The sequence below is a fragment of the Balaenoptera musculus genome, chromosome 2, assembly GCF_009873245.2.
Source record: "Balaenoptera musculus isolate JJ_BM4_2016_0621 chromosome 2, mBalMus1.pri.v3, whole genome shotgun sequence".
Classification (NCBI taxonomy): domain Eukaryota; kingdom Metazoa; phylum Chordata; class Mammalia; order Artiodactyla; family Balaenopteridae; genus Balaenoptera; species Balaenoptera musculus.
The window spans coordinates 36,213,522-36,227,856 of NC_045786.1; the positions used below are offsets into that span (position 1 = coordinate 36,213,522).

General features: G+C 46.1%; 2 protein-coding genes across 7 annotated transcripts in view; both read left to right on the forward strand.

Moving 5' to 3' along the window:
- The window catches only part of HOMER2 (homer scaffold protein 2), a 96,268-nt gene that overhangs the window by 58,262 nt on the left and 23,671 nt on the right, over nt 1–14,335 (forward strand). For 5 of the 6 annotated variants that reach the window (XM_036843367.1, XM_036843366.1, XM_036843365.1 and 2 more), the window contains one exon: nt 4,981–5,112. The exons of the other annotated variant lie outside the window; for it this stretch is intronic. In XM_036843367.1, coding sequence (XP_036699262.1) covers nt 4,981–5,112 — 132 coding nt within the window. The remainder of the gene's footprint in view (nt 1–4,980; nt 5,113–14,335) is intronic. 6 annotated transcript variants of the gene reach the window in all.
- LOC118890467 (adiponectin receptor protein 2-like) lies at nt 104–1,418 on the forward strand. Its single transcript, XM_036843364.1, is given in 3 exon segments — nt 104–882; nt 885–1,204; nt 1,206–1,418. Coding segments are annotated over 3 exon segments (1,161 nt in total). The 5' UTR covers nt 104–254.

Here is a 14,335-nt window from a genome sequence, read left to right on the forward strand (position 1 = left end):
ACCCACATTGAAATGGAGAGACCCAAGAATCAGGGGATGAAAACTGATAAGAATATAAACCATGATGCTGGGTCGCGGTGGCGGCAGCAGGCAGCCCCTCCGCTCGTTTGGGGTCCTGGCAGCCGCGGTTCCGAGGAGCCCGAGACGCGTGGCAAGGCAGCAGCGAGCTCTGGGTCAACTCACTATCCTAAAAGTCCATCCTCCCAAGAAGAAGGAACAGAAAGACCTCTTTGTAAGAAAGGCGCAGGTATCCCATGAACAAGACAGCAGAAAACCGACTGGAGTACAGCAGGACTCCAGAGCCAGATATAATGCTCAGAAAAGGGCACCAACTTGATGGTACAAGGAGAGGTGACAATGACATCCACCAAGGAGATTTGGAGCCTCTTGAAGAGGCATCTGTCCTTTCTTCCTATCATAAAAAATGCTTGGAGGAACGTTGCTACGATGATGGAACATCTCAGGAGGAAGAGGGGTTTATGGGCATGTCCCCCCTCTTACAAGCCCACCACGCCATGGAGAGAATGGAAGAGTTTGTGTGTAAGGTCTGGGGAGGTCGGTGGCAGGTAATGCCTCATGATGTGCTACCCGACTGGCTCAAGGATAACGACTTCCTCTTGCATGGACACCGGCCCCCTATGCCTTCTTTCCAGGCCTGTTTTAAGAGCATTTTCAGAATACACACTGAGACAGGCAACATCTGGCCACATCTCTTAGGTTGTGTATTTTTCCTGTGCCTGGGGTTCTTTTATATGTTTCGTCCAAACATCTCCTTTGTGGCCCCCCTGCAAGAGAAGGTGGTCTTTGGATTATTCTTCTTGGGGGCCATTCTCTGCCTTTCTTTTTCGTGGCTGTTCCACACAGTCTACTGCCACTCAGAAGGGTCTCCCGTCTCTTCTGTAAACTGGATTGCTCTGGTATTGCTCTTCTGATGATGGGAAGCTTTGTCCCTTGGTTTTATTATTCTTTCTACTGTAACGCACAACCGTGCTTCATCTACTTGATTGTCATCTGTGTGCTGGGCATCGCAGGCATTATCGTCTCCCAGTGGGACATGTTCGCTACCCCGCAGTATCGGGGGGTGAGGGCAGGCGTGTTCTTGGGCCTTGGCCTGAGTGGCATCATTCCCACCTTGCATTATGTCATCTCGGAGGGCTTCCTGAAGGCCGCCACCATAAGGCAGATCGGCTGGTTGATGCTGATGGCCAGCCAGCCTGTATATCACAGGAGCAGCCCTGTACGCTGCCCGCATCCCCGAGCACTTCTTTCCCGGCAAGTATGACATCTGGTTTCACTCAGATCAGCTCTTCCACATCTTCGTGGTGGCTGGCGCTTTCGTTCACTTCCACCGTGTCTCGAACCTCCATGAGTTCCGCTTCATGATCGGCGGAGGCTGCAGTGAAGAAGATGCACTGTGATACCTGCCGGTGGCCGGGGACTGTGACCCTTAACCAGGGCCTGCGGTGCCTGCAGGCCTCCCTCAGTGGCCGGTGACACCAGGACCAGAGGAGCCCCAAACCCTGGCAGCCTCGTGGGCTTTGTGACGCCCCAGGGCTCCAGGTGGTCCGCGACTGGGAAGAGAAAACAAAAATAAATCACACCTCTGAGGTGGAGAAGAGGAGAGATGGCCCAAACCCTGCCTTGTTCTTGGGTCTGCTGAGTGAGGGCACTGCGAGACCCTGGCAAACTGGCTTCTGATCCGTGTCCTACTTCTTTGTAGAGGCCGGGACAGTTTAGCTGGAGGCTCATTCTTCTCCCTCTTCTCTCCTTAAAACAATACGCAAACCAGTTTCGATGAACATTTATATCCTATAAGGGGTGGGGGTGTGCTTTTGGGAGAACAAAGAAATTAATGTAAATAAGATTTCTGACTTACTATTTAGATAAAAATTTATATAAATGTTTAAAAAAAAAAGAATATAAACCATGCTGGACACGCTCAAAAGATCTAGCACACATGTAATGGGAATCCCAGAAGGAGAGGAGGGAGAATGGAGCAGAAGTAATATTCATAGAGAGAATGGTTGAGAATTTTCCAAAAACTGGAGAATTTTCCAAAAACTGATGAATTTTCCAAAATTGATGAGTCTACAGATTTAAGAAATTGAATGGCACTTCCCTCATGGCACAGTGGTTAAGAATCCGCCTGCCAGGACTTCCCTGGTGGCACTGTGGTTAACAGCCCGCCTGCCAATGCAAGGGACACAGGTTCGAACCCTGGTCCTGGAAGATCCCACATGCTGCAGAGCGACTAAGCCCGTGCGCCACGACTGCTGAGCCTGCGCTCTAGAGCCCACGAGCCACAACTACTGAAGCCCACGCACCTAGAGCCCATGCTCTGCAACAAGAGAAGCCACCGCAATGAGAAGCCCGCGCACTGCAACGAAGAGTAGCCCCCGCTCACTGCAACTGGAGAAAGCCTGCACGCAACAATGAAGACCCAACACAGCCATAGATAGATAGATAGATAGATAGATAGAATCTGCCTGCCAATGCAGGGGACATGGGTTAGATCCCTAGTCTGGGAAGATCCCACATGCCGTGGAGCAACTAAGCCCGTGCGCCACAACTACTGAGCCTGCGTTCTAGAGCCTGCGAACCACAACTACTGAAGCCCGCAGGCCACAACTACTGAAGCCCGAGTGCCTGGAGTCCGTGCTCCGCAACAAAGAGAAGCCACTGCAGTGAGAAACCCGCACGCCGCAGCAAAGAGTAGCCCCCGCTTGCCGTAACCAGAGAAAAGCCTGCAAGCAGCAGTGAAGACCCAACACAGCCTAAATAAGTAAGTAAGTAAGTAAGTTGAATGAACCCCCAAGAAGCATAAATATAGATTTAGTTAATCATTGCCTTATGTAAGCAATACATACATTATATTCTTTTTAACCAGTTACTAGTTTTATGACCTTGAACAAGTCATTGGAGCTTGTTGAGCATCAGTTTCCCCATCTGTAAAAATGGGGATCAGATGAAAGACTGAAAAACTACCTTAGGAACTGTTAAGTTCTAAAGCGATCTAAAGATGACCAGTGGGCATCACCATTCTTATTCCAGCTTGACTGACAGTGGGACAGCCTGTTTGGGACAGGCTTCAGAGGTGTGTCAGCCTCTGTCCTCTGCCTTTCAAGGGGGCTTCAGGGAGAGGGTGTGGAAGCTGACCTAGGGGCAGAGGTCTGTTGTGAGGAGCAGAAAGATTTAGAATGGGTGTGGTCATTGCTTTGCCCTCCCAGGATTCTGGTAATTGAGAGGTGATCAGGGTTGGCTTCCTGGGATCACATGATCCACTCTGATCCAGCTCCCAACCACATGCCTTCCCTTGGCCTGCCTTGGTTCCACTCCGTCGGTCCTGCCTGGGGCTGAGCCAGAACCCAGCCAGCCTTCGAGGTCCCAGACGCCTTACTTTGTACTTGCCTCTGGTTTAGATCTGCATTTTCCACACCTCCCTCCCCTGGCCCCATTTCTTGATAGTGTCCGGTGACAGCAGGCAGAGCTCTTTACTAACTGTTGCGTTCAGTTATCTGAAAAACATATGATAAATTCTCTTAGCTCACACAGTCTTGGGAATTAGAGGAACTAGCACAGGAAGGAAAAGCAACCTGGAGTGTGGTGAAGGCATCAGTACTTCACAGCTGGGGCAAGAACAGGAGCCGTCATGTGTAACATGAGAAGCACGTCATACAGAAGTTCAGAATACAGGACTTTGAGTCAGACAATCTGGGTTTTACCTCTAGGCTTTGCTACTTGCCAACTCAGTTTCTCCTGTGAAATGAAGGTGGTAGTCATACCTCATAGGCTTGTTGTAAGGCTTAAGAGCTGATATAAGTAGTTTTCTAGTCTTCAGTAATTTAGTATTTAGTATTCAGGCCGCCAAGGATTTCTGCCGAGTGACCTTGTTATTGATACTTTATAACACTGATCAATTGTTTAGTGATTACTTACATGTCTCTACCCTCTTCCTGACTACCTGCAACTTGAAGACCAGGAATCTTGACTCCTTCCTCTTTGTGTCTTTGGTTAGCAGAATACCAGGCATATAGTGAATGTTCAGTGAATGTTTGTTGAATGAATGAATGTACTGTGTGCTGGATATCATCCTTTCACCTCCACATTCATCCTCTACTCTTCTTCACCCTGCTCTGGTCCTTGAGGGGCTGACCCACAGATGACATCAGTGGGGTTGCGGGGCCTCTGGCTTCTGGTTGGGTTTGGCCAGTGGTGGGAAATCAGAACGGCAGAGGCGAGGGCATTTGTCCCACTGGCTCCCCCTCTTGTGAGGTCACCATGTGCTGATGTGTCCCTCAACAGAAGGTCTCCTGTCTCGTTAAGGCAGCCTGTGCTCCATGATTCTCTCCTTCCACGTCCCATAGCCTCTTCACCCCCTCTTCCTTTAAAGCCAAGGAGAGGTGGCAGCAGCTAGCACCAGGTCCCTGCACTGTCCATACACCCAGCTCACTCCTGTCTAATTAGTCTGTAAATTAACCCTCCACAAATTATCCCAATTAGAGTGTACCTTTTCTTTCCCGTGGGGAAGCAGCAAGCCCCCATTGTTCATGGAAATTTTAAATGGTTTGAGCTGGACCCCGGGGCTCCAGGCACTTAAAAAGGTAGGCAGCGTGGTTCTTCAGAGGATGTGTGACATGACTGGCCGTTAAGGGCAATCCGATGTGCGACAGCTTTGGGGAAATAAGTAGCAGTTTTGGAAACTGTTCTCTACTTAGGAGAAACTTTCTCCCACTGATAACTTGTGAGATCTTATTTTAGGCTGACTGTCTGTTTTTAAGTCTCTGAAATTGCCTGTTATCACGGTTGTGTGTATATGACTCAGCGTGGGATGTGCCAGGAGAGGAAGAACTCAGGACCAGATATAACAGTGGGGATGCAGGCTTTACCTACTAGCTTTGCCAACAGAGGATTTTTTTAAGGAGTTACTTTGGTGTGTAATTCAGTGTTTAAATGTCGACTCTTTGGGCTGTTTCGCTGCAGGTGATCATAAACAGCACAATCACACCCAATATGACTTTCACCAAAACATCGCAGAAATTTGGGCAGTGGGCCGACAGCAGAGCCAACACGGTGTTTGGTTTGGGGTTTTCCTCGGAGCAGCAGCTGACAAAGGTAATGTGGTCCCTCCCGCAGCGCCGTGGGTGCCATGTCCAATGCTCTTCTCATTCAGTAGGTCATTGCCTGCTGAGGGATCCAGTGCTGCTACTACTGGGTGAGCAGTTTCCTCTCTGGCCTTCAGTTTTCTCCCCTCTGGCGCTGCAGGGCTGCCAAACCAGATGACCTTTTAGAAACACCAGTTTCCTTGAAAATGGAGATGTTGTTTAGAGAAGGAAAACATCTCTAACAATGCTGCTTCACAGCCTGAGGTGTAGCCTCAGGACACAGCTTTTCCTTCCACAGGTGTCCGCCCCGCCCCTGCACCCAGGGTGTGTCTGACAGCCATCAGTGTCCCTGACTCTGGTTGGAACCCTCAGAGAGGGGGAGTAAGGTGACGCTCAGGAAGAGTTTTAAAAGGTTTCTGCTCCCAATTTCCAACATGCATGTGGGTGGGGGCGTGGGGGGGTTCCCCGAAGCACCAAGTACTTCTCAGACCCCAGATGGGTGTCCTGCGATGCAACTCGATTCTGACACTGCCTACCTGGAGGAAGCATCCAATCCCACAGGTGAAGGGCTCAGTCCTGCAAGATCCCCCCAACTTCAGACTTCAGTTGTAAGCCCAGGGTGTCACCTGTGCTTCTGACTAACAGGCTATAGATCAGAGGTTCCAATGACCCCCTCCTAAGGTTCAGTTAATTTGCTAGAGCTGCTTATAGAACTCAGAGAAACATTTTACTTACTAGGTTACCAGTTTATTATAAAGGGGTATAACTCAGGAACAGCTGGATGGAGGAGACATAGGGCAAGGTATGGGGAAAGGATGGAGCTTCCACGCCCCTTCTGAAGTCTGCCACTCTCCCCACATCTCTACATGTTCACCCACCCGGAAGCTCTCCAAACCCATCCTTTTAGGGTTTTATGGAGGCTTTATTAATTAGGCATGATTGATTCCATCACTGACCACTGGTGATTGATTCCCCTCCCCAGAGGGCCTGAAAGTTTCGCCCCTCTATTCATGATTGGTTCCCCTGGCAACCAGCCCCCATCCTTAGGTCCTTTGCAAAAGTCACCTCATTGACATAAACCCAGTTTTGACGGAAAGGGGCTTGTTATGAATAATAAGATACCCATTTCACCTTTATGGCTCTGAACTCAGAACTGAGGACAAGAGACCAAATATTGTGACAAAAGATGCTACCATTGCTCTTAGCGCTCAGGAACTGTGAGCCAGGAACCGTGGAGGAAGACAAGGTATATATTTCTTATATGTCATAGGATCATAAGTTCTTAACTTGGAGTCCCCTTAAAATGTCACACAGTGTTTTGTGTGTGTGTTGCTTTTTTTCTAGGGAGAGCGTTCATAGCTTTGCTTTGATTTCCAAGGGGTCTGGGACACATTCTGTGGATAGTTAAAAAGGTGTTGAGGAGCAGAGCATGACTGACCACAGACTTGGAGAAGCCCAAGGACCGAGGAAACAAACTGACCACCTCTGAGAGGCCTCACCTAGCCGATTGAAGGGGCCAGAAGCTTGTTTTAGGAGAATAGGCTTCCTTTTAGGATGGTGGAGAGTCCTGTGTAGGTATTGAAAATGTAGTGGTTAAAAGCAAGACTGACTAGGGACTTGCCTGGCGGTCCAGTGGTTAGGACTCCGTGCTTCCACTGCAGGGGACCCGGGTTCAATCCCTGGTTGGGGAACTAAGATCCCTCGTGTCTCGACGCAGCCAAAAAAAACAAAAGAAAAACAAAAAGCAAGACTGCCTAGTTTATGTGACACTAGAACTTATTGGAAGACTATCAGTATCTCAAGGAATCCAAGAGGGAGTTGAAAATCCAGGAAGGGCTGGAGCCAGGCTGGCTTTGGGAATCTTGGCTAAAGGAGTTCTAGACCATTGCCTTGACCGTCCCACTGACTGCTGGGCAGGTGTTTATTGAGCTCCTGTTGTGCCGACACCGTGCTGGGCACCAAGGATGCAGAGCTGTGGTCCCATCCCCAGAGGGCCTTACAGAATTCCAGACGCCTGGGGAAATGACAGAGCTGCTTAGTACAGACTTGGTTGCTTGGGTTCCCTGTGTACACTAAGGACTATTTTCACAGGGGGATTCAGATGAATCAGGAAGCCACCCTGGCAGGAACTTGCTAAATGCACCTTTCATTTGTCCAGTGTGTGTGCATGTGTGTGTGTATACCACATACACACACATACACATTTCTAAGGAGGCCTCCAGCCCACAGACCCAGCCACAAACAAGCCCCCTAAGGAAGGGTACCCCACAGTCTGTCCTCCTCTGCATCCCCACCTATGAGGATGCTGTTCCCTAGAAGCCCAAGAAACCCAAAATGGCCTGGTGGCACGCCACACATCCTCTTATGCCACCCACTCGTACAAGCATTCTTTCCTGGGTACTAAAATCTCCAGATCGCCAGGGCTCAGCATCATGGGGCAGGAAGCAGAAATCTTAAGGGTAGCTCGTGGGGTATAAACATGGGAGATGTCATCTCCATCCCTGATCCCTCAGTCCCTGGACTGCGGCTCTGAGGAGAAGCATCACGTCCCACAGCTCTGCAAGATGTGGTGTTCTAGCAGGCAGCACAGCAGAGTTCTGGAAGGCCTGCTGCTTCTGCTGATAAGGTTTGTGGGAGGATCAAGAATCCTGTGGCGAGTAGACCTTGCTTCATTTCATTTGCAGAGAAGTTGGTTGGTTGGTTGGAGGTGGTGCTGTGTGGTACAGAAGGCATTAAGTAAGTCTGCGGGTCGGGGGGCTGGGAGGCATGACAGTTCGTAGTAAACGTCTGTCCTGGTGAGGGTAAATTACTGTGTGCTCTGGAGGAAGGGCCCAGCGTAATCAGCTTTCCACCAGGGAGCTGGCTGGTCACTTAGAAGTGTGATGCAGAATCAGGGCCTCAGGGTGGGTCACTGCTGTTGGCATTGATACTCAACGGGGCCAGAAGTCAGGGTGGCCACACCACCTGAAGTCAGGAGTAGGTATTGTCAAGGCCACACCACATTGTCTCCCTGGCACCAAGGCCAGTGTGTCCACAAGCATTTTGAGCAAGTGCCAGGCTGCCTGGGGAAGAGAATGACTAGGTATCCATAGAGCAGCCTTCCTGCGCCTAGTTCTAAGGATTCTTTTTGCTGGAGGGTGGAGGCTTCAGAAGAGCATTGTCTTGGTCTGTTCAAGCTATTATAACAAAATACCATAGACTGGGTATTTAAGCAAAAGCCTCTCACAGTTCTTTTTTTTTTATAATTTTTATTGGAGTATAGTTGCTTTACAATGTTGTGTTAGTTTCTGCTGTACAGCAAAGTGAATCAGCTATACGTATACATATATCCCCTCTTTTTTGGATTTCCTTCCCATTTAGGTCACCACAGAGCATTGAGTAGAGTTCCCTGTGCTATACAGTAGGTCCTCATTAGTTATCTATTTTATACATAGTATCAATAGTGTGTATATGTCAATCCCAATCTCTCAGTTCCTCCCACCCCCCCTTTCCCCCTCGGTATCCATACATTTGTTCTCTACGTCTGTGCCTCGGTTTCTGCTTTGCATAAAAATGGTATAAGATCATCTATACCATTTTTCTAGATTCCACATATATGCGTTAATATATGATATTTGTCTTTCTCTTTCTTACTTCACTCTGTATGACAGTCTCTAGGTCCATCCACGTCTCTACAAATGACTCAATTTCATTCCTTTTTATGGCTGAGTAATGTTGCATTGTATATATGTACCACATCTTCTTTATCCATTCCTCTGTAGATGGACATTTAGGTTGCTTCCATGTCCTGGCTATTGTAAATAGTGCTGCAATGAACATTAGGGTGCATGTGTCTTTTTGAATTATGGTTTTCTCAGGGTATATGCCCAGTAATGGGATTGCTGGGTCATATGGTAGTTCTATTTTTAGTTTTTTAAGAAACCTCCATACTGTTCTCCATAGTGGCTGTATCAATTTACATTCCCACCAACAATGCAAGAGGGTTCCCTTTTCTCCACACCCTTTCCAGCATTTGTTGTTTGTAGATTTTCTGATGATGCCCATTCTAACCAGTGTGAGGTGATACCTCACTGTACTTTTGATTTGCATTTCTCTAATAATTAGTGATGTTGAGCATCTTTTCATGTGCCTCTTGGCCATCTGTATGTCTTCTTTGGAGAAATGTCTATTTACGTCTCTGCCCTTTTTTTTTTTTTTTTTTTTCTTGATATTGAGCTGCATGAGCTGTTTGTATATTTTGGAGATTAATCCTTTGTCAGTTGCTTCGTTTGCAAATATTTTCTCCCATTCTGAGGATTGTCTTTTTGTCTTGTTTATGGATTCCTTTGCTGTGGACAGCCTCTCATAGTTCTGGAGGCTGGAATCTGAGATCAGGGAGCCAGCATGGTCAAGTCAGGTGAAGGCCCTCTTCCAGGTTGCAGACTGTCAGCTTTTCATTGTGTTCTCACATGATGAAAAGAGAGCAAGAATGCTCTCTGCGGTCTCTTTTATAAGGGCATTATTCCCATCCGTGAGGGCTCCATCCTTATGACCCAGTCACCTCCCAAAGGGTCCACCTCCTAGTCCATCGCACTGAGGGTTAGGATTGCCACATATGAATTTGAGGGAGACACAGACTTTCAGTGCATTGCAAGCATTCATGGGGAACATGAATATCTCCAGGCTCTGGTTCGATTTGGGCCCATTGTTGTAGCCATTTCCCAGATCTCTTTGTCACTACCCCTCCAACTTGGTTTCTTCCCAATCCCTCCCATGCAGCTAGGCCCTTAACCACTTCCCCAGAGTTCAGTGTAGACTCCAACTCCAGGTCACCTCTCCTGTGCACACCGGACAGTGAGATGTTCCACGTCGTGCCACAGGGAGGATTTCCCTTTTCCATCATCCTCCGGACAACGGGAGGAGCACAAGCAAAATCCTGACACTGTGTGAGGGAAGCTGCAAACAGTTCACTGTTAACAGGGTGCCCAGGTTTTGGGGGTGGGTAAGGCTGATAGAGGCCAGCTTTTGGAAGGCCTTCTGTGTCATGCCAGAGCTTCTGGACTTTATCCCATGGCCTGTGAAAGATTTTAAGCCAAGAAAGAAAATGATCAGATTTGCATTTTAGGTGGATTTTTTTCTGGCATCAAGACAGATTATTAGCTTGTGTTAGTCCAGATCAGAGATGGTGAGGGCTTGTGTAAGAGTTGGAGAGATTTAAGAAATACTGAGGAGCTAAACTGGTGGAACTCGGTGAGTCGATGTGGGAGGCAAAGACTGGGGTGGTGATGGATAGCTGATGTGATGCCATTGTCTGAAATGAGGAAGAGGAATAGGTGCTGTGAGGATCAGAGTGAATTTCTATAAAGTGGAAGCACGTATGATGGTGATTTGTTGAAAGAATAATTAACCAGAACCTCTGTCTGAAGTGGCTCTCGGGGATTGCATGCCTTTTCCCTCTGAAGAAGTGCCTGGTGGGGAGAAGAGGGGTGGTGGGAGCAATGCCTCCCCTGCCAAGTGTCTCATATCCAGACTGATAGGCCTGGAAGCCTCAGACTGCTGGTCAGGGTCAGATGGGGGGCTTCTGTCAGCGACAGGGTCCTGGCTGGGCCCACCTTGGCTCAACTGCCCCTGATCCCACCCAGGGCTGGAGTTCTTCACGGAAGCCCAGGATGGTTTGAGGGTTACTCTCAACTGCCTGGAACAATTTCTTCAGTCTTTGGAGGACTCAAAGTAGCTAGGAAGGATAAAGGGGTAGCGTATCAGTGAAAAGAATTGAAAGGAGGGAGAACTCAGAACAAAAATGAGAACAAGTTGCTAAAGTTCCATTCTTTGTGCCCCTGAGAACTGAAGAGACCCTGGGCTGCGCCTGCTTCCAGGTGTGGCCACTTCTAATTTTTCCCAGATGGAAGAAAATGTCCTATCATTAAAGGGGAGTGCCCTGTCTTCCCGAGTTACCCGGTCTCCTCCAGCGGCATTGGAGTCCCGCTTTGTGACTGTGACCTGCCATTGTCACAAAGCCGTATCAAAGAAGCCCTCAGATGTCTCCTTTGTTCAGAATGTTTCAAATCAACTTCTCCCCTCCCCTTTGAAGGGAACGATTAACCACACACTGATAAATTACCATGATGTGAGGCTGGCAGTCTCGACAAGTGGCAATTAGTTTGCACAGAGGAACTTGGGCCTAACGGGTTCCCGAGGTGTGTTGCTGAGAGGACAGCTGTGGCTGAATATTCTCGACTTCACAGAGCAGCCGCCCACAGAGCTGAAAGGGGAATTGGTAATCAGACACTATAACTAGGCGAGAAAAAGGGACACCAGTGTGGATGTTTTCATTTAAGAACACTTTATACACACTTCTCTTTTTACCCCCCCAGGAGGAAAATAGGTAGATACCTTTGTCTTTACTGCTCCCTTTATAAGGACCACTTCACACCAAAATCCAGAAAGTATTACAGGGACACTTTCTGCTCTTTATATAGGCTTTCCAGAATAACAGGAGCTGCATTTTCCCAGAGGTAAGCTGGGACTCTGTCCACCCACTGGAGAGGGCATAACGCCTCAGCCTACTGAAGAATGTTGAAAAGCGACTTACATGTTCTGACAAAAGGAAGGGCTTCTGAAGAGATCAAAGGAAGGAGAACCAAGTGTAAGAATGAACCAGTTGTTAGAGTTTAGATGGTTTCTGGCATATGACCTTGAGATGTTTGTCTCCATCTCATTCATTGCAGGCAGAAGGAAACACATTCTGCCACGAAGGGGAGTGATCCAGGGTGGAGTTGCTAGTGCTCTGTGATTGAGCCATCTAAACCCTGACCCATACATGGCATTTGCTTCTGACCCTTTTCAGTTATGTCATTTCAAATTCAAATTTGTGTTCTTATGCTCACTTCATTAACTCAGTGTAGTTGTGAGAGCATTGCCCTATCTCCTACCTTTGTGATTTAAAAGGCTAATTTTTCTTTCAGTGGGGGATATTGATCATTCTTTTGAAATGTTTTAGTTAGAATGTTTTTGGCTGCAAGTAACAAAGAGGGCTTATGCTTTTCATACAAAAGAGAAGTCCTTTGGTGAAAAGAGAAGGCAGGCAGTTGCCAGCATTAGTACAGTGGCTCCATGATATTGGGTGTAGGGCTCTGTGTGTTTTGTTTCTTTGACTGTCCTTTTCCTCATGATGATAAAATGGCTTCTTAAGCTCTATCCATCACATCTGCATTCGTGGCAGGAGGGTGGTACCACAACCATCCCTGTAAACTCCCTTGGCAGATTTCTTTTTGGGATACTGTTATCAGTCTTGGGTCCCTAGGCCACCCTCCCACACCCACCTTCAGGAAAAAAAAAAAAAAAAAGAGGCAGGCAAATGTCTTACCATGATCAGCTTAGATCAGTTCTCATTCTCTACCACCTGGGAAATGTCCTGCTCTAGACAAATTGAGATTCTGTTAAGCTAAGGGAAAAGAAGAAATGGATTTTGAATAAGCAAATAGGTAGCGTCTGCCCTAGGGTCTTCAAAGACCAAGGCCAAAAAATGTCACAAATGAAATAAAACAATAGTCTTTCATTTTCTATCATAATATGATGATGATGATGATTTTGATTACAAAATTATTACCACACATTTAAAAACTATAGAAAATGATCCTAATAAGTAAAGACATGAGAATTTGGCATATATTAAGAAACATTTGTGGTTTGACATGTCCTTTGATCCATGAGTTTTATTTATAGGAATCTATTCTAAGGAAATAATTGTAACTGTGTCCAGAGAATTAGCTACAAGAATTTTCCTTGCAGCATCATTTATAATAGCAAAAACAAAAAGACAAAAACACCAGCCTAAATGTCCAGCCATAGGAAATTAGTTAACTAAACTCCAGTATATCCTTCAGGGTGATATTGTGCAGCAATTCAGGTAATGTAATAGAAGATCATATAAGTGCATGGAAATATTGTCATATTGTTAATATCAAAAGTAGCTATAAAAGCTGATGTACAGTATTCTATTTTTTAACGACTATGTGTAGTGGATGCATGTATACAGATAGGAAAAAATCAAAAGTTTATGTGGTTAGTGCTTATCTCTGGGTGATGGGACTATAGGTTTTAAACAGATATTTTTTCCTAAATTATACTTACTAAATGTACAAGCATGTGTGCTTTTTTTATAATAAGGGGGGAAATATGAGAAAGCTTAAGACTTGGAGAGAGGGGCTTTTTCACCAAAGGACGGTCATCTGGCACCTCGCTCATTGAGGACTGCTTTCATTCCAACAGTTGGAGGCTGTGAGTGGAAACCTCCCATCCTTCTCCCAGGGCTCCCTGGATTGCTTCCAGTTTTTCATGATTGTAGATAATGCGAGGATTAACATCTTTATATTGAAGGCCTTATTTTTTTCATATTTCCAATTATTTTTGAAGAATAGTTTCCCAAAAGTGATCTCACTAGGTCAGTGGGTAGGAACATTTTTTTCTCACTTACGATACATATTTCCAAATTGCTTCTCAGTGGGGCTGTACCAGTCACAATGCTGCCAGGAATACCTTTGCCAGCACAGGATATTATAATTGTTTTTAGCGTTTGCTAATTCAGCAGGCAAAGAATGGTGCCTCATTATTTTGCTTTGCATTTCCAGCAAGGCTGAACAATCTTCTCTATAAATTGTTTACTTGTTATGTTTTTTATTCCTGAATTTTGCCAATTATCTATTGGGGTTTTCATATTTTCCTTTTCAATTTGTACAAACTCTTTCTATACTAAAGATAATGGCCCTTTTTCTGTTGTACTGGCCTAGCTATAGATATTTCCCCCAGGCTGTTGTTTCCCTTCTGATTTAGTTTTTTTTTTCTTTTTATATTCAAAAGCTTTGAATTGTTAGGCAGTCAAGTCTGTCACTTTTATGATTTTCTTTTGTTTCTTACAAGTTTAGAAAATTACCCTCTCACCCCTCAAGCAGAAGTCTGATGAATGTTCAACTCTGCTTGCATCCAGATTTAAAAAAAAATACTTACCCCTTTAACCCATCATTGATTTATCATGCTACTGGTTTGCGTAAGGATTTAAATTCATTTCCCCTCAGTTTACCAAAATTAGCTCAATCATATTTTTGAATAATTTTCTCCATTAATTTATGATTCCTCCTTTGTCATAGCTAATTTTTATATAAATGGTAGGGCCTATTCCCATAATGCCACCTCTTTTTAAATGATTATTTATTTACCTAAAATGTATCTGATAGGGCTTATCCTACTTCATTACA